The sequence below is a fragment of the Delphinapterus leucas genome, chromosome 13, assembly GCF_059928025.1.
Source record: "Delphinapterus leucas isolate spDelLeu-1000000601 "Yukka" chromosome 13, BTC_Dleu_Yukka2, whole genome shotgun sequence".
Lineage (NCBI taxonomy): Eukaryota > Metazoa > Chordata > Mammalia > Artiodactyla > Monodontidae > Delphinapterus > Delphinapterus leucas.
The window spans coordinates 63009198-63027892 of record NC_143141.1 but is presented as its reverse complement, the minus strand read 5'-3'; the positions used below and the strand labels follow the sequence as shown (position 1 = coordinate 63027892).

Below are 18695 nucleotides of genomic sequence, written 5' to 3'. Positions count from 1 at the left end.
TAGAACCCAGCAATAACACTCTTAGTTATACACTCTAGAGAACATGACTACATGCACCCACAGGAGACATGCAAAAATATGCACAAACTGCATTGCTCAGAATAACAAAAACTGGAAGTAACCCAAATGCCTATCAATGGTAGAATGGATAAAATGATGACACATTCACACAATGGGAAATTAGACCACAGTGAAAACGAACAAACTATGGCTATATCCAACAACTACACAAATATAATGTTGCACAGAAGTGAGACCCAAATGAATGTATACTTTATGATTCTACTTGTATACAGCTGAAATATCAGGTAAAATTAATGCTAATGTTTAGAAGTGCATGCTTACATGCAAACAAGGCAGCTGTTTTGTAGGGGGTGCCATGGGGAGGTCTGAGGTGCTAGCAACGTTCTTCTTCACGATAAAAGGGTTTTTAAAAAATATATTGGTCTTAACACATATTTTATTAAGTCTACTCTTAATATATTTTATATTTTTGTTGCTCTTATAAATGGGCCGTGTTTCCATTATACTTCCCAAATGGCTATTGTTAGTATCTCTAAAAACTACTGAAACTGATTTATTTTTTACGCTGGTAACTCACTGTAAATTCTAAAGAAAATAAATGATAGAGGAAATAAACAGGTGAAATGGGGCTCCCATAACTACTAGTCTTAAAGTGTCAGAAGATGCAGTGTGGTCCTCATGGCTGGAACGTGAAGCTCTGTGCACACCTGTTGTTCCCACATTCTTCCTTCCCCGTGAATGCCCAAGTGCCCCCATCCCAGAGGTCTAGACACTCCTTCACGAACACTCTCCAAACACCCTCTCTGGGAGCATTCCCACCTGGGGATATGCTATGGATAAAATCTGTCTTATTTTTAATAAGGTAAAACATTTAAAAAAATTCTCTTTGAAATGTGGAAAGAGCAGTAAGACAGGAAGAAAACAAATGCTTCCGTATTTTTTCCTCAGTAAATATGAAAACCAACACATTGTGAATACTTCTACTTAGCTTCGAACAATAACTAAACAATATGTATAAGTCATTAACAGAAGAGGATTCCCATATAACAGTTTAAAATCCAGTCGCTACTGGTGATGGTCCTTGAGGGCAGTGACTACGTCTTACTCTTTATCTCTCTAGTTAAACAACACTCTGCCTGATTCGTAATAAGTACATGAATGTCTGCTTCAATTTATAACTTTTATTTATATTGAAAATGTAGTCTACAGAAGCAAAAACTTACTCAGAAATCTCATGAGGAGGAAGTATATGGAAAGCATAAGAATGTTTTTGAACATATCTGGTAAGAGTTGTAGTATAGAAAACATCAAAAATACTAATTGAGATAATGCCAAACATAGAAACAAAATATACATATAGAAATCTCGAAGAAGAGACACAGAGAAAGAACTGGGTTAAGATGAAGGGAAATAAATAGGGGCGTGTAGCTCAGGGAGTTTAAGTAAAGTGGGAAGAGCAAGAAGTCGTGAAGGAGGCCTGCAAGTAGAACTGTACTGTAAGTCTAACATCCTAGAATACTGGCAACAGGCCTCATCAGTCAGGGGCAGGCTCCCTGGTACCATCTATCCGGAAAAGAGAAAACATGGATGGATAATTTTTAAGCTTCCCATGTCTTCAAAGTATATTTTCTCTCTTGCATGCTCTTAATACATAAAATTCCTTTAACAGAGAAAAGGGTCTTTCATTACGTATTAGGATAAATAGTTTAACATATCAGGTAACACATAAAATTCATTCATACTAAGGTTTAATCAGACTATTAGTATCCATGAACAACTGATGTAATGAAACTGTTTTCATTCTGATCGAGGTTAGGAATGAAAGGAATAGGAAGGACATACTAAAAGAGACTAAGGAGGAAGACAGGGAAGGAAAGGGCTGTAGAAAAATAACTACATACACTTTACCACTCCATCTAGGATACGCCATGCTTTTTGTCAAACAGGCAAGAACAAAGAGGAACTGAGAACAAAACCATGTGGCCAGAAATGGGCTGGGTTCAGAAGCTCTGCTTTGGATAATTTATAAGGCTATTTTCCCTTTCAGTTTTTGGTTTAAAGAATTTTTGTTTCAGTGAATTTATTTGTGGAAATATTACCTCAATGGGTTGTAAATTCTTGAAACTCTTTTTTTCATTTCTTTAGCCCTAGTTAATTTTGAGGTTAATAAATAATGATGTGAAAATTAAAACTAGATTCCCCAGTCACTCATAAAATTTTACATAACAGAAGCCAATACTTTAAACATCCTAACTCTATATTATATAATTGAGGAGGAATGCACTCCAATTATATTCCGATCCCAACTTCTATGGAGATATCAAATGCTCATGAAATAAGACTACTTAATCTATATAAAATAGTGAAGAAAATAGCTTAAAAATTTCATTTGGTATTTCCTTGGGGTGACTGAGCCAGCACTTCATACGTTTTAAGTTAGTTTTTCCTCTAAATTTAAGTTATAGCTAAATAATATTAAATGTTTTAAAAAATATACATTAAAGGGACCTCCCTAGTGGTCCAGTGGTAAGACTCTGCGCTTCCATTGCAGGGGGCGTGGGTTAGATCCCTGGTCACGGAACTAAAATCCCACATGCAGCACAGAGTGGCCAAAAAAAATTTTTTTTTCTTTAAAGGTTCTAGAGAAACTAAGGCACAAAACACCATCCATGGGAAGGACTGGGAAAATTAATACATAGGCATATATCCAAAACAAATAATTTCCCCTTCATTATGGTTATCCCTTAACTTTTTAAGGCCAAATGCCAACCCGCAGGTTGTCCCTCTGCTGTGATAGAACAGGTCAACCAGATAACATATTCAAACAATATTTCACTGCTCTCTTAGTACCTCCTGTTCTTGACATCAGACTGTGTATGTGATCCAGTATTTCCAGCTCCCATTGCCATATCCCTGAACTATTTATCTAGTCTCTTTCAAAATTTCTATCAGGCCAACTGAGTTTTTTATAATTGGGCAGATTTTCATCACTCTGCCATATAATCCAAAATTATTACATTAAATCTTGAGAATTAACTGGAAAAAAAAAGTTTCTGAAAGAACAGGAAAACTGACAAGCTTTTATACTAAAAATGACTTAGGTTGACATTCATGCTTACCTTAATTAACATAAATTTCTGCATTGGTTCAACCCATTCTAATAGAACAATGCTAGTTTGAAGTGCCCCACATAGGTATTTGTGGCCTGTGTAAGGATTTCTCACTGTCAAGGCAAAAAAGTATATGTAAGTTTTCTTATAATATAAAAAAGTCCTTACAGTAACAGTTGCATACTTCGAAAACAAACAAAAGTTGACTGCCAGTTCAATTTCTTAATTAGACTGCAGAGTGAAAAAGAAATGCTGTTTCAGGTAGTAGCAGGAAACTCCCTTATCACTTGCAGGATTTTTATTTGTATTCCCAAGTGAAAATGCTGGTTGTTATGGGGCCTGGGGGCGGGAAGAAGAACTTGAGGTCTTGTGGTAGCAGAGAGATTAACAAGATCCTGAAAAAAGGGTCTAAGTAGGTTTGGGGAGAACTTCCCAAATTGATAGCTGCAGCACATGTAGGGGCAGGTGATTCAGGGTGCTTTTTGGTAGTCATGTTCAGAGGCAGTAATGCTTTGGGCCGCACTACATGAAGACATTAATCAAATCTCAAGATACAGGTTTACAAATAATAAAACTGAATTGCCTCAGAGTTTTTTAAGGGAGGAAAGGAAACTGTTTTTGGTTTTCCCTAGATGCAAATCAACCAGCTAGTTGTTACGGGCGTTGGGGAGGACTTTCGGCTAGTGGTGTGTGATCAGGGAGACTATAACCTTCACATCACAAGCATAACGTTTCATCTATTAAAGGTATGAGAATAAATAATAAGTATGCTGAGTGAATAAATGTAGTCTCATAAGCCATTACAAAGCAAAATGGTGAATGATCAGTAACAGGCTCCTTAGAGAACAGGATGTGATCAAGTACTGTAATAAAGTCATTCTCCATTTATCTAGTCAATAAATTATCTGCAAAACAACTACATGTGCAAGGTACTATATGAACATAGAATGACCAATACATTTATTTTATTTAAAAGGGAAAAATAAACTATTACTGGCAGAACGTCCTAAAGTAGTACTGTTTTATGCTAGATTTAAAAATGTGCCTCACAGCATCTTCTTACCCACTCTGCAAAGCAGGAGAGCTACATGATTTTGGACAGTTTACTTACCAACACAACACTTCTGACACCACTTGGTTTCAGGGATTTTTGCTGATACAGCAAATTTCCTAAATGGAAATGGAAATGAATATATAATACATGTAGGCAAAGTTAGTATATGAAAATATAGTACTGTTACAGTTCAGTGGAGAAAAGATGAGTTGTTTAAAAACTGGTCCTGACATAACAGATCATCTATTAAAAATAAGGATAAATTGGATATCTTTCTCAACTCCCCCAATCAATTCCAAATGGATTAAGGATTTAAATATGAAAAACAAAACTATAAAATATTTACATTTTAGAATATGACCTTGGGATTTCTTTTTTTTTTTTTAAGTCTTTTTATTGAATTTGTTACAATATTGCTTCTGTTTTATGTTTTATGTTTTTGGCTGCAAGGCATGTGCTCCCTGACGGGGAATGGAACCCACACCCCTTGCATTGGAAGGCAAAGTCTTAACCACTGGACCACCACAGAAGTCCTGGGATTTCTTTTAAAAATGCAAAAATAAATCATACAGGAAAATACTGATAAACTTAAATTGCTATTTCTTTCACTGCTGTATCCTTAGCACCTCAAACTATGAGTGGCATTCAATTTGTTGAATGAATTTGTTTAATACATTATTAACTTTGGTTTACCAAAAGACACCACTGAGAAAGTAAAAAGATGAGCCACAAACTGATATAAGAATAGCTCTCTATTCTGACAAAACGATATCAAAAAGTTAATGCATTAACATTTATGTGCCTTACATTCTTTGGGGGCTCTTTACTTTTAAAGCTTGGAGGTCAGTTTCCATGCCGACAGGAATTTAGGATTATCAAGTTAGAAAGCTGAATGGAGTCATACTTTAAGTGGGCAGAAAGATAACAGCACAAAGTGGCCGCTGGGAGAAAAAGAGGGGCACATAAACTGTACAGGAGGAAAGAAACTTCCTGACTAGTCATAGGAGCAATATCCCGAAGTCCAACTACAGATATTATAATACAAGTGTCATAAATCAAGTTCATAATCATAACTAAGTCACCATGAAAAGATCCAGTTAAACTCAGTGTAATCTATTTTAAAGACAGAAAAGCTTGCAGTGTATTTTAAAATGATTTTCATCCAAAAGTTAATTTTTTAAAAGTTTTTGTGCACGAAGGGGCAAATGTTAGCTATACTGTAAACTTAGCAATTAACAACAATAGATTTTCAAGGTACTTAAAAGTTAAGGTTCTACATTAGTTGCTTTACAACTAATATTGTAAAGGAAGAATGGTTACATTATAAAGTTTTTGTAAAATACAATTTATACCAAACTCAAAAGATTTTTACTCAACAAATGAGGCCCAATATAATAATAACCAAAAAGAAGAAAGAACATAACTAAAAATCCCTGAAAGTAGAAAAGCAAAAATCTCGATTTCTAAGTAGTAATTATCTTCTAAAAAAATCTTCATTTAACAACTCACTTAAATTTTCTAAGTTTAGAAACTACTTGGAGAAAATTCATTTTATTCAGACTGACACAAATAAGTCAAAAACACTATATGTGACATAAAATTACCAGCAAATTACATGAAAAAAATAGTTTTAACCTTGTAGAAAAACAAAAACTCAGAAAGAAAATGCTTGATATAAGTAGAAAGTATAAAGCAGAAAATTTTAGAAGAATGTGATAAACACTTGTAAAAATACATTACTTCTTACAGTTTTTCATTGCACGTGATTTCTACAAACCCGTGCTTTTTCAATTTCTGTAGTATATCTATTTTTTAGAATGAATTAACATATTATCTCTAAGGATGAAAACATAGTTAAATGTACAGTTACCTTGGCAGTATTCTGTCGGGGAGTTTGTGTGCTGGAATAGAAACGGGTAACTTTTGCATTTGTCTCGCATAATCAAAAAGCCCTGGTAAATTATGGGAATAAAGCTGAGAAGCTTTACCTGCAGAGAAAAATATATGTCATAAAAGCTGATAACATAAATAGGAGCAACTGTAAGGTATTTAAAAACTGAAAGACTTACCAGATATTGATAGTAAGCAATTGTTCATTACATACAACCATGTACACCTTCGGGGGAATAGCTGATTTAAAAAAAAAAAAAGCACAAAGTTTCAAAGGATAATAGATAATAGCAGTGTAAATATGTACATATTAACCATGTAGCTATCATATCATTAGGCCAGTTCTTAAAAAAGAAACTTATTTTTAATAGAAACTCATTTTATAAGGCAAGTAAAACAAGATGCTACACATAACATATTTATATGGAAGAAAAATAAATTAGCAGTGTAATTTCATTATTTAAGTTCCAACATGACATGATTAGCTCCACTCTCCTTATGGTTAGGACTACATAATCCCAAACTACACAGGGAAAAGGACATTTTCAAACAATGTCTATTCCTTTATTTTGGTTCTGGGGTTTTAAATAATTAAGACTCTCCTGTGTACTTCCAAAAAATGGTCTTATCTAGGCATATGGACATGCATGGCTTTTGGAGCAGAAGAGAAAAAAGGATCACGGTGTGGTGAAACACAGGATGTGGAAATAGTAGGTATGGAGGAAAAAAAGGCCAAGAGAGAATATGATGAAAACTTATAAATCATAAAGGACATATATATGGAATTCATTACTGAAATCTAGCACTTAAGAACTGGGAGACACCTCTTTGTAAGCTTTAAGGTGATTAGTATTTTGGGTAAAGAAAGGGATTTCATGAAACATATATTTTGAAGGAAAAAAAACAACTGCTCTCATTAACATATTTCATACGCATATCAGTGGTTCTCAAAGTGGTCATTGCACCAGCACCATCAGCATCACCCGGCATTGTTAGAAATGAGAAATGCAAATTCTTGGACCTCATCTCAGAGCTACTGAAGTAGAAGCTCTAAAGGTGGGTCCAGCAATCTACGGTTTAATCAGCTCTCCAGGTGATTCTGTTGCATATTGAAGTTTGAGAACCACTGATGAATGTAATTAAGCATTGTGATTTAACAAGTTTGGTTGCTGGGTTTGCCCTGCCAATTCCTACTAGGTTACTCCAAAACAGACTGGGATGAGGGTAGGGAACAGAAAGAAGGAAGAGACTAATGATGAAACATATCAAGGCCTCTAAGGACATTACGTTAAAAAAGGCTTTAAAAGTCACAATGATGGTCCTGAATAATTAAAACAGAATAATAAAAGGGTGAGAAACAAAGTAAAATCTATTTTTAATAAAACCTGTTTCATTTATTTGCAAAATGTACCCACATGAAACACCTAATGTCTCCAAGCAAGTAAAATGTGGCACTGCTATGTTTTTTTTTTTTTTGGGCTGTCCTGCGTGGCTTGTGAAATCTTAGTTCCCCCACCAGGGATTGAACCCATGCCCTCTGGGTTCAATGGATTCAATCCCATTGAATTGGAAGCGCAATTCAATGGGATTGAATTGGAAGCGCAGAGCCCTAACCACTGGACTGCCAGGGAAGTTCTGCTATGTGGGTTTTTTAAAAAAAATATTTATGTATGTATGTATTTATTTAGTTGTGCCGGGTCTTAGTTGTGGCAGGCAGGCTCCTTAGTTGTGGCATGTGGGCTCCTTAGTTGCAGCAGCTGAGCTCCTTACTTGCAGCTCACCAACTCCTTAGTTGTGGCATGTGAACTCTTAGTTGAGGCATGCATGTGGGATCTAATTCCCTGACCAGGGATCGAACCTGGGTCCCCTGCATTGGGATTGTGGAGTCTTATCCACTGCGCCACCAGGGAAGTCCTCCCGCCAAGTGGTTTTTAATTTTAGAAAACTTGCCTATAACCGTGCCTCAGACTGCAAGAACATAAACAACATTTCCTGCTTTATGCTCTCATAAAAGTTTCACAGAAGAATTGAGAATTCATTGGCTATATTGAGAAAATTAGGCAGATTAAAAAAAAGGGCAATGACTAATTCCGAGTCACATACCAGTACATGTTACCAAAGGAGCAAGAAACTGATTTTTATTTAATTCAGTGTTGAAGTGAGTTTATTTCCATAAAAATACATATTTACAAAGTACTACAAGTACCAAACCAAACAAATTTATCATGGGACTATATATTTGTAAATATAAGTGAGTTTATTTAATACAAGCATATATAAAGTACCAGGGTAAGACACAAATTCCTTTGGTAATATCAACATAGGGACAATGGAAGAGTATTTATGCAAAGTTTTATTAAGTGTTGGATTTTCACTTCGGATTTTCATTTTTAGCCATGTTTAATAAAACTCTAAAGCTTTTCTAGATTTCTAATGCCTACTTCTCTTAGCAAAATAGGCTCTGGATGAAATAATCAGTTTAGTAAAGCTATATAGTGCTTAAGAAGAGTAGGTTCTGGGGACTTCCCTGGTGGCACAGTGGTTAAGAATCCACCTGCCAACGCAGAGGACACGGGTTCGAGCCCTGGTCCGAGAAGATCCCACATGCCGCGGAGCAGCTAAACCTGTGAGCCACAACTACGGAGTCTGCGCTCTAGAGCCCACGAGCCACAACTACTGAGCCCAGGCGCCACAACTACTGAAGCCTGCATACCTAGAGCCCGTGCTCCACAACAAGAGAAGCCACCGCAATGCGAAGCCCGCGCAACGCAACGAAGAGTAGCCCCCGCTCGCTGCAACGAAAGAAAGTCCACGTGCAGCAACAAAGACCCAACACAGCCCAAAATAAATAAAATAAACAAATTTATTTAAAAAAAAAAAAGGAAGAGTAGATTCTGCATTTTGCCTAGATTTAGACAGCTGCTTTCTCATTGACTCTGTGACCTTGGATAACTGACTTATTTCTGTGTCTCAGTGTTCTTATTTGTAAAATGGAGCTCCTATCCCAACACTGTTGCTGTGGTGAGTGAACACGATGTTCCTTGTAGGTGTAAGATGCTTAGAAGACTGGCGTACATTGAGCACTCCATAAATGCTAGCTATAAATAATAACAGCAGAAAGAGATTTGTAAATCAAGACCCTGTTCTGTGTCATTTTCTCACCTTTCAGCATCTTCCCCTATCTAGCAGACTCATGCCACCCAGTTTCTTTCCTTAGAGTACAGAGAAAACCAGCCTAATAATCAATTTCACAGGAAGATGGAAAAACTTAAGATCTCACACATACGTGTTCTCTACTCTTATAGGCTTCCTCTGGGAGGGAAAACATTCACCTTGATGGGCGTGTTTAGCTCAGAAAATATTACCGTAATAATGTAATTTCAAATGCTAAAGCACCTAAGAAGGGGAGTTACTGCAGAGTGGGAATGGGGGGGGTTGAAGGGACCTTCACTTAACAGCCCCTTAAATTAGGTTAATAAATGCTTACCCCATGTAAACATGACATTGGTCTTGTTACTTACAATTAATATTGTTACCAGTACTATGATTTTTAGGTATCTTATTATATCCAAAAAAATTTACCACTTTTGACTGTTATTTACTAATTATTATAAATAACAAGATCCTTTTCTTTTCTCCCTAGTTCATATGTGTTTTTCAGCCACTTCACTGTATACCTCCTTCCAGATTAAGATTTAGAGTAAGTATATCAGTTAAGGATCTTGTTAGAAAATCTGTTTAAAAAACGTTGTGATGGGCTTCCCTGGTGGCGCAGTGGTTGAGAGTCCGCCTGCCGACGCAGGGGACGCGGGTTCATGCCCTGGTCCAGGAAGATCCCACATGTCGCAGAGCGGCTGCGCCCGTGAGCCATGGCCGCTGAGCCTGTGCGTCCGGAGCCTGTGCTCCGCAACGGGAGAGGCCACAACAGTGAGAGGCCCGCAAACCGCAAAAAAAAAAAAAAAAAAAAAAAATGTTGTGATGAGAAAAGATGGAAATGTTTAGTTTTGAAGAAATTATCATTACTTATGGATTTTTCTATTTTATTTGTAATCAATTTATATTAATAATGGAGAATTAGTCATACATCTCATAGGCACCCAAAACTCAACATGACCAAAATGAATGCATCATTATTCCCTTCAAACTGACCTCTTCTTCTGTATACCACATCCTGCCAAGTTGTACTGTCACTCATCCAGTCACTCAAGTTGGAAAACTGAAGTCAACCTAGATTTCTTCCATTCTTTTTTTTTTTTTTTTTTTGCGGTACGCGGGCCTCTCACTGTTGTGGCCTCTCCCGCTGTGGAGCACAGGCTTGGGACGCGCAGGCTCAGTGGCCATGGCCCACAGGCCCAGCCGCTCCGCGGCATGCGGGATCCTCCCGGACCGGGGCACGAACCCGCGTCCCCTGCATCAGCAGGCGGACTCTCAGCCACTGTGCCACCAGGGAAGCCCCAACCTAGACTTCTTAACCTCCTTGTTGAACTGGTCATTCAGTCTGGCCAATTCTAGCTCTTTAATTCTCTAAGTCCTGTGTTTCTCTGTAGAAGTGATACAAGTGGGAGAAGCAGTATGGTGAAGTATTTAAGGACATGGACTCTGGAGCCAGCTCGCCTGGGTCCATATCCCAATTCAGCCACTTAACAGCTGTGGGATCTCTGAAAAGCTACTTTCTGAGCCTCAGATTTCTCATCTGAAATGAGAATAATAATGGTATCTACTTCTAAGAGTCACTGTGAAGATTAATAGCATTTAAAAACAGTACCTGGCACGTAATAAGATTTATACAGGTATTGGCTATTAATACCATCATCATTATCATCATTTTTGTGCACAGGTTGTTTAGCAGTTCTGGTCTCTGGGTACTAAATGCCAAAAGCTTCCTCTAAGTCACTGTGACAATCAAAAATGTCCCCATACAATTCCAAACCCCATTTTTCCCCCTCTGTCCTCTCCACTTCTGCTCTGACTAAACACTTCTTTACCGTTTAACCATAATCTCTAGTCTCACCTCTCACCACAATGCAAACAGATATTTCTAAAACACAGATCTGATCATCAGCATGTTACACAAAGCTCTGGGGTTTGGCACCCACCTACCCATCCACCTTCATTTATTGTTACTATTCTACACCCATTCTATACTCCAATCGAATTATCCATTCATAGTTCCCCATGCTTGCCATGCTCTTTCATGTTTATCCTCTAACCTTCTACTCATCATTTATGGTCCATCTTGAAAGTCTCTCTCCTTCTCATCTCCCCACAGGAGGTGCTAGTGATACCCACCTCTGTGGCTTATACTTTGTACTCACTCCTAGTGTGACATCTAACTCGAAGTGTGTTGCAGTTATTGGTTTACATGTTTGTTTCATCTATTAGATCATGAGCTATTTAAAGGTGAGGACTAATCTTGTGTGTCTTTAGCACCTGGTAAATAGAAAATGCTCTAGGAAGGTTTTACGAACAAAAGAGGCAACAAATCATAGCACTGAAACATTTCTTGTTTAGTGTCTGTGTACAATAACTTAAGAATTTAAAAAAAAGGGAAAAATACAAAATAACATACCTGTTCCATTGATGTTTCATGAAGTTCATTGAGATTCAAGGTATAAATCCCTTCTTCAGCACCAAATATCAAGTACTGATCTGAAATGACAAAAGTAATCCACTGATTTTGATATATAAAATACTCTTTAAAAGAATTTATATAATCTAAAATTAAGTATATATGTATTAACATAAGAAAAAAGAATTACTGTGGTCTGTAAGCAGTATTTTTTATTTTAATGCAAATAAGTAGTTAGAAACTCTAGCTCAAGGAATTGAGTTATATGCAAATATTAGCCTCAAAGCAGTGAAGAAAATTTTATGAAAAGAGGTTTTGAAGAATGGCATGCTAGGACTCCTCACTCATCAGAGGGTGCTGAGGACTGGCAGAGAATCTGCAGCAACTTTTCTAAATTCCCTCTTGGAGGGGATCACGTGCAACTGACATACAGAATGCAAATCAAGACCAGCTGATACAGACGTGAAGTATTTTTGCAGATGGGCTATTATTATAAACATGACATCAGAAAAACCAAGATCTGACTACAGCCTATTTAAAAAGTTAACTAAAACTGGGACGCTTGCTAGGGTACTCAATATCTTCTAGAAGATATTAGAAGTTTGGCCATGGTTCTGTTTGATCAGTTTTTATGATAATATAAAACAGCAGGTGAAGAACTTCTCCAGGCTAAACTGAAGTATCCTGAGAACAACTTAGAATGCCAAGAACATTGCTATAATGCACAGTATTTAGGATTAGTACTGGGAGATTAAAGGCATAAGCTTTGTGGTCAGACAGGACTGAATGGGGATCAAACTGCAGCTCTACTACCGATTGGCTGTGAAACAATGAACCTCTCTGAATGTCATTTTCTTCACCTGTGAAATAAAAGTACCTACAGCTTGGAGTTTTGAAAGATTTAGTAAGAATACCTCTGTGTGTGTGTGTGTGTGAGTGAGAGAGAGAGAGAGAGAAAGAGAGAGAGAAGGAGAGACCATACGTTTGTACATATCTCTATGTGTATCTTTATAAAGGCAGATGGCACAGAGTATATGGTTTCAGTGTATCGATATGGTGACTACACAGTGAAATTTTAATACCATGTGTCACCTCAAACACTGCTAATAACATAGAGAAACATATTTACCTTAAAAACATTTCTTTTTCAATTGTAACAAAATTTTCTTCAGAAAGGTATGCAGAAAGTGATTAAAACTGAGTGCTTTCCTGGTCTCATGAAAACACTAAACAATCAGAAAGATAACAGATAAAAATATATAGTACTACCTCTTGTGTCTGGGTTTATCCATGATGTTGCACAGTGAATTTTCAAGGGACATCCATTAAAAACCTTTGAAAAACATGCACCCATCTGGAAAAAACAAAAAATAACCAAATAAACCTAACGAGTACTAGTCATTTGCCTTACAGTGGTATCACAAAGGTTTCAGGCACAACTGTCAGATGATATAAGATTTTACTTAGAAGAATCATTTTATTCTTCCTATCTTCTCAAATAAACAAAGCAGTAATAGCAACTAATTCTGCACAATAACTGCTTACAGAAGAATTACTTACATGTCCCACATTAAGAGTAATACAATATTCTCTGGTAAGAAGGAAATGATAATCTCTACAAAGGTGAAAATTTTCTTACTTGGTTTCATGAGCCTAAAAATAGCACTAAGCACTGAATTTAATTACAAAGTGGAAAAGGTATGGTTGATTTGAAATTCATATACGGACTTTAATCTCAAAACAGAGATGTACTTTTAAAAAAAGTTGAGCAATCTGATTATTTTCCCTGGAAGGATTCAACAAAAAGCTTTAGTTTTTGATGTTAATATTTATTTATCAAGCTTATTTACAAACCTTTCAGATAATCAATACCTTATAGTGAAAAACAATATCACTCATTTGAACGTTTTTTGATATTCAAAGAGTAAGATGTTAATTTTGAAATTATTGTTCTGGTTAGAATAAAAAAATACAAGAAAGCTTACCCATTTAATTACTTTTACAAACAAAAACTTAAGGAAAAAAGAATACAGAAATATGTGGTAAGGACAGCATCGTGCATCATCTTAGAGCAGGAATGTTTTCTTTACCAACAGGGAGATAATACTGTGAGCATTTACTGTTGACTACAGTGGATTAAAAATATTAACACAAAATAATCAAAATATTAAATCTTAAGATTTCCTTTTTACTCACAGAAACCTACCAACCAGTATTTTTTTTTTTTTGAAGATGTTGGGGGTAGGAGTTTATTAATTAATTAATTTATTTTTGCTGTGTTGGGTCTTCGTTTCTGTGCGAGGGCTTTCTCTAGTTGTGGCAAGCGGGGGCCACTCTTCATCGCGGTGCGCGGGCCTCTCACTATCTCGGCCTCTTGTTGTGGAGCACAGGCTCCAGACGCACAGGCTCAGTAGTTGTGCCTCACAGGCCTAGTTGCTCCACGACATGTGGGATCCTTCCAGACCAGAGCTTGAACCCGTGTCCCCTGCGTTAGCAGGCAGATTCTCAACCACTGCGCCACCAGGGAAGCCCCGCAACCAGTATTTTTAAGATTTTAGTTCCCAAAAAAGAACGATAGCCTGGCAATACCACCAGGTGGTAGGAGACCTCTAAAAAATGTTTTTATGGTGTAGGGCAGAAATTATATCACTTAACTAACCCTGATAATTATCCTTTAAGATAGGTACCAAAATTCACATATTAAGGTATTGCTAAACCCCTTAAAAATCCAAATGAGGTACAAAACAATCAAACCAGTCCCAACCTAAAGCTAGTTTGTATAGTTGGTCCATAGTTATCAGCTCTTGCCTGTCAACTGTATACCTGATAAAGGAATTTCATCTTGTAGCCCAACAGGAAATCTCATCCCTATTGTATACATAAATCTCTAGCCTCAGGAGGCCTTTACACTCAAAACTTCTTTTTGTAAAATGAGGTATGATTATTTAGATCTTTATACTAATTAAAAAGTAGAGTTAAAAAGTAAAAAGGCTAAATAGTAGAGTTGAGAGGTTAAAAACCAGAAAAATTATGGACATTGTCTAAACTAGTATTACATAAGGTTTTAGATTAGAGATTTGTATCAGCGAAAATGTAGTTCTATCCATACTAACCTAAAATTACATTGAGTTAATATCATTTTAATCTTAAAAAGGATAGCATAGTATATATAGATATAAAAAACCTACAAGGACTATAACATAGGACATTTACGTTCTAGTTCTAGGTCTGGTTAGAGTTGGGTGCTCTTTTGTGATCTTGGTGACTAAGATCTTTGGGTCTCAGTTTTATTCATGGGCAAAAAATAGAGTTTGGGCCAGATGCTCCTTCAATGTTCCCTCTAGTTCTAAAATTCTATGTTTTTGATAACTGTGCATTTTTCACATTCCTTCAAAAATATGTGCAAAGAAAATATTAATAATTTTTGAATAAAGCAGCTTTTTAAAATGTATAATTTATCGTAATTTTCTTTTGAAAAGTTACTTTTCAGATATAATCAATTAATATGTAAATTAGCAATCTTTTAGTTTTTTTCAATAATAATGGATTCTTTCAAACAGGCAAAAAAAATCCAACCAAAGGTACACATTCAAGCAATTATTTGTCATTGTATTTAGTTTGAAAACTTAACCTATTTGGTATTTATACTTACGTGCACTTTAGGTGTTGGGGGTAGGCCATTACTAATAGGCTTCTAGAAAAAGAACACATGCATGATTATACTTCTTGTTGTTTGGTATATCAGTACTGTATTTCAAACACATGTATCAGAATAAAACACATGAATACATTCTCTTGGTCAAACAAAACATTATAGATAATACTGAAGTCCCCTATAATCCTTTCACACTCCACTTATTCCTAGTACCTGCCCCCCCAAAATGGTTTATTGTGTATCCTTCCAAACTTTTCTCTAGGCAATTATATGTACTCATGTATTTGTGTATCCTTCCAGACCTTTTTGCACATATTTATATACATGTCCCCACAGAAATACTGTTTTTGTGTGTGTTTTAGAACATAAACAGTTATTCACTGTTTATCAACTTGTTCTTTGCCTTAACACTGGGACAGCATAAGTACAGTGACTCATTTGCTTTAACTGCAGCACAGTATGAATATAACATACTTTATTTAGCAATTCCCTAATTGTTATTGGATATTTAAAATTATTTTCAAATTTTTACTATAACAACAATGTGGAAATGATCACCCTTGTACATACCTTACTACATGTGTGAATGTTTTCTTTTAAGGATATGTTGTGAGAAGTGAAACTTCTGGAATATGGGGTCTGTACCTTTACATTTTAGTGGATACTGACTGCCAAACTGCCTTTCCAAGTGCCCACTTCATATCGCTCCCACCAGCAATGTACGAGAGTCCTGGTTCCTTATGGTCTCACAGACACTTAATGTTCTCAAACTGATAACAGTTTTTACAGGAGTAAAAAGTGTTTTCTCCTGTGTTTCTCATTAACTTGCATGCCTCTGATTGCTAGGAAGGTTGAGAATCTTTTTAAAAAATAGTTTTTCCTCTTCTGTGAATTCTTCCCCCCCCGCCCCGCCCCCCCCTTTTTTTTTAACTGAGTTACCTTTTTCTTATCTATCTGTTGGAGCTCCTTATATATCTAGACTTAAATACTTTATCTGTTATATATATATTACAAATGTTTTCTCCTAGTCTGCACATTATGTTAACCTTGTTTACAGAGTGTTTTGTCAAGTGAAGTTTTAAATTTTGATGGACTCAAATGCATGAATCATTGTTCATAGTATACTGATAATTTAAGGAGAGGAAAAATAGCACATCGCTCATCTATTACAATATTCTCAACAGTACCAGAAATTTCTCCAAGGGGCTACATTCCTGGGGTATATGATTTATCCCTGGAGAAGGAATCTCCTTGGAAGAGATTATAATTTAAACGTAAATTTAATGAAAGTCTAGGTTTCTTTTGAGGTTAATCTTAACAGCGTTTTAAGGAATGACATTATAATTTTTTCTCAATCTCATATAAATCAGAATTGTTTAAATGAGACCAAAATTAAAAAGCTACTGTTAATTGATTTCATATACATGATACAAATGAAATATTCTGTGTAGTACTACTTACATGAGTAACTTTTAGACATTTTTAAAATTAAGACTATGAAATTTTACTTTGTAGATATGTTTATGAGGATGTACAGCTAATACTGCCATCCATTTCTGATAATTTTTTTCCATTTTGCAAATGATTTATGTACTTATTTTTTATCACATATCATCTATTTTAGCAAAACATCATTTTTAATTAGGGAGCTTTGAATGTTCTGTCAGATTTAACTTAAGTACTGACAGAATTGGCTGTAAATAATTTCAAGAAGCTGCACAAACTGTAATCATGTTTCAATATACCAGGGATACTGTTTATCCTGATACAGTCATGACATATTTATTTCAGAATTATTGAGACTGTTAGTTTAATTACTAGTTCCTTATCCTGATAAAATAAGGTAATAGAAAAAGTGAATTAAAAGTGCATAAATTAAAAAGCGTATTCATCTCTCAAAGGTTATTATACTGTGTTGCAAAATCATTAGGCTGCATTTTTATACTACTACATTAGCAGGGCTGCTAAAATTTAAACTGATGAAAGCAAAAAGGCACTACTCAGTTGGACAGACTTCATAAATCCTATTATTCCTACAGGACATTTCACTTTTGTTAAAAATGTCTTAAGTTTCACAAATTACAATGCATAACCCCAGTCAAGTGCTTTAACTGAATTAGAAAAAATGGTATGTCATATCTATAGTGAAATCTTATGAAACAGTTGAACAGATACAGAACAAAAGCCTCTAGCAATGTGCTTAGTGCACAAAGTATAGCTGTATGCACATAACCATATGTCCTGTAAATTTCTAGAAAAATAACCAATGTCATTATACACAAAGACTTCCCCCAAAATACTGTCTTGTGATCTTGTTGGCAACCGCTGAATTGGGAATTTTAAGGATTTTTTTTTTGTTTTAAGTTCTATGATGAGGGACAAATGTTGCCTGATGATTAAGAGTAAATTCTTTACAAATGTTAACAATTTTTAATCTCCCTGATAAATTCTATTTATGTTTTAGTAGTTATGTCATAGTGTTTTATCTAACATTTGTAACAGGAATAGCTGGTAAGGCTAACTTCACCTTTCCTAAAGTGATATCTTATATCTACTAGAAAATAATCTTAATTTTTCTTCCTTGTTAGCTATTTTCTTTGAGTAAGAGTAGTAATATCACAAATTATGTAACAGAAATTTGTCCTGAGGTAGAAGCTACGGCTTTCCTTATCTGTCCATGTCCTTCCTTCAGTAAGTTCATTAGACTGTAAAAGCAATGTATAAGAATCATTCTAATCAACAAGAATAATATTTTTTCTCAACAATCACAAGAATACTAAGTGTTTAGCTGTATGCAGAGGTCACATTTTATAATATGCAATATAACAAATTGGCCTAAATAATCTGAAGAGTAGAAAGCTTTCATTCATGTTTACCATAGCGAAGTCATTTTTTTCAAGATTTAAACAATCTATTATCATTATAATTCATATATTAAAATATAAACATACAAATTTAAAATATATAATTGCTAGAGTTCCATCAATTATAACTGCAAAACTAATTTAATAGTGAAAAAGGAAACACATATAAGTAGAGCTTATGAATATAAATACCTACTGGTACATCTTTCTTTTCTTTCCTCGCAAGGTTTGTGCCTCTGTGGTCATTCTGTTGTTGATATAATGAACCGTCTCGTTCACCATTTAACTGGAAGGAGCTCACTCCATTTCCTTCAGTAAGATATATTTAAATATATTAGAAAAGGATTAATTTTTATGAAAATTTTCATTCAGGAAATTATCAAGTAGGAAACAAAAAATGTTATCTCTGAGACAGTTTCAGCCTTCATTTGGGATTACCCTATCAGAATATTTACTACTGTAAAAAGTCTTTTATATATATGTTCTTCTACTTTTATCTCTATTTCTTTCACATATGCAAATTAAAATT

The 18695-nt window shown here is 35.4% G+C and overlaps 1 protein-coding gene and 1 non-coding gene across 4 annotated transcripts in view; both read right to left on the bottom strand.

Moving 5' to 3' along the window:
- Positions 1-18695, bottom strand: part of MAP4K3 (mitogen-activated protein kinase kinase kinase kinase 3) — a 190618-nt gene that overhangs the window by 12799 nt on the left and 159124 nt on the right. For all 3 annotated transcript variants that reach the window (XM_022574007.3, XM_022574008.3, XM_089923256.1), the window contains 8 exons: positions 18363-18475; positions 15300-15341; positions 12917-13001; positions 11648-11727; positions 6258-6318; positions 6059-6176; positions 4246-4304; positions 3144-3247 (listed from right to left, as the gene is read on the bottom strand). In XM_022574007.3, coding sequence (XP_022429715.1) covers positions 3144-3247; positions 4246-4304; positions 6059-6176; positions 6258-6318; positions 11648-11727; positions 12917-13001; positions 15300-15341; positions 18363-18475 — 662 coding nt within the window. The remainder of the gene's footprint in view (positions 1-3143; positions 3248-4245; positions 4305-6058; positions 6177-6257; positions 6319-11647; positions 11728-12916; positions 13002-15299; positions 15342-18362; positions 18476-18695) is intronic.
- LOC115803455 (small nucleolar RNA SNORA67) lies at positions 16422-16559 on the bottom strand. The gene has a single exon (XR_004024205.1). It is a non-coding gene; the product is annotated as a small nucleolar RNA SNORA67 (small nucleolar RNA).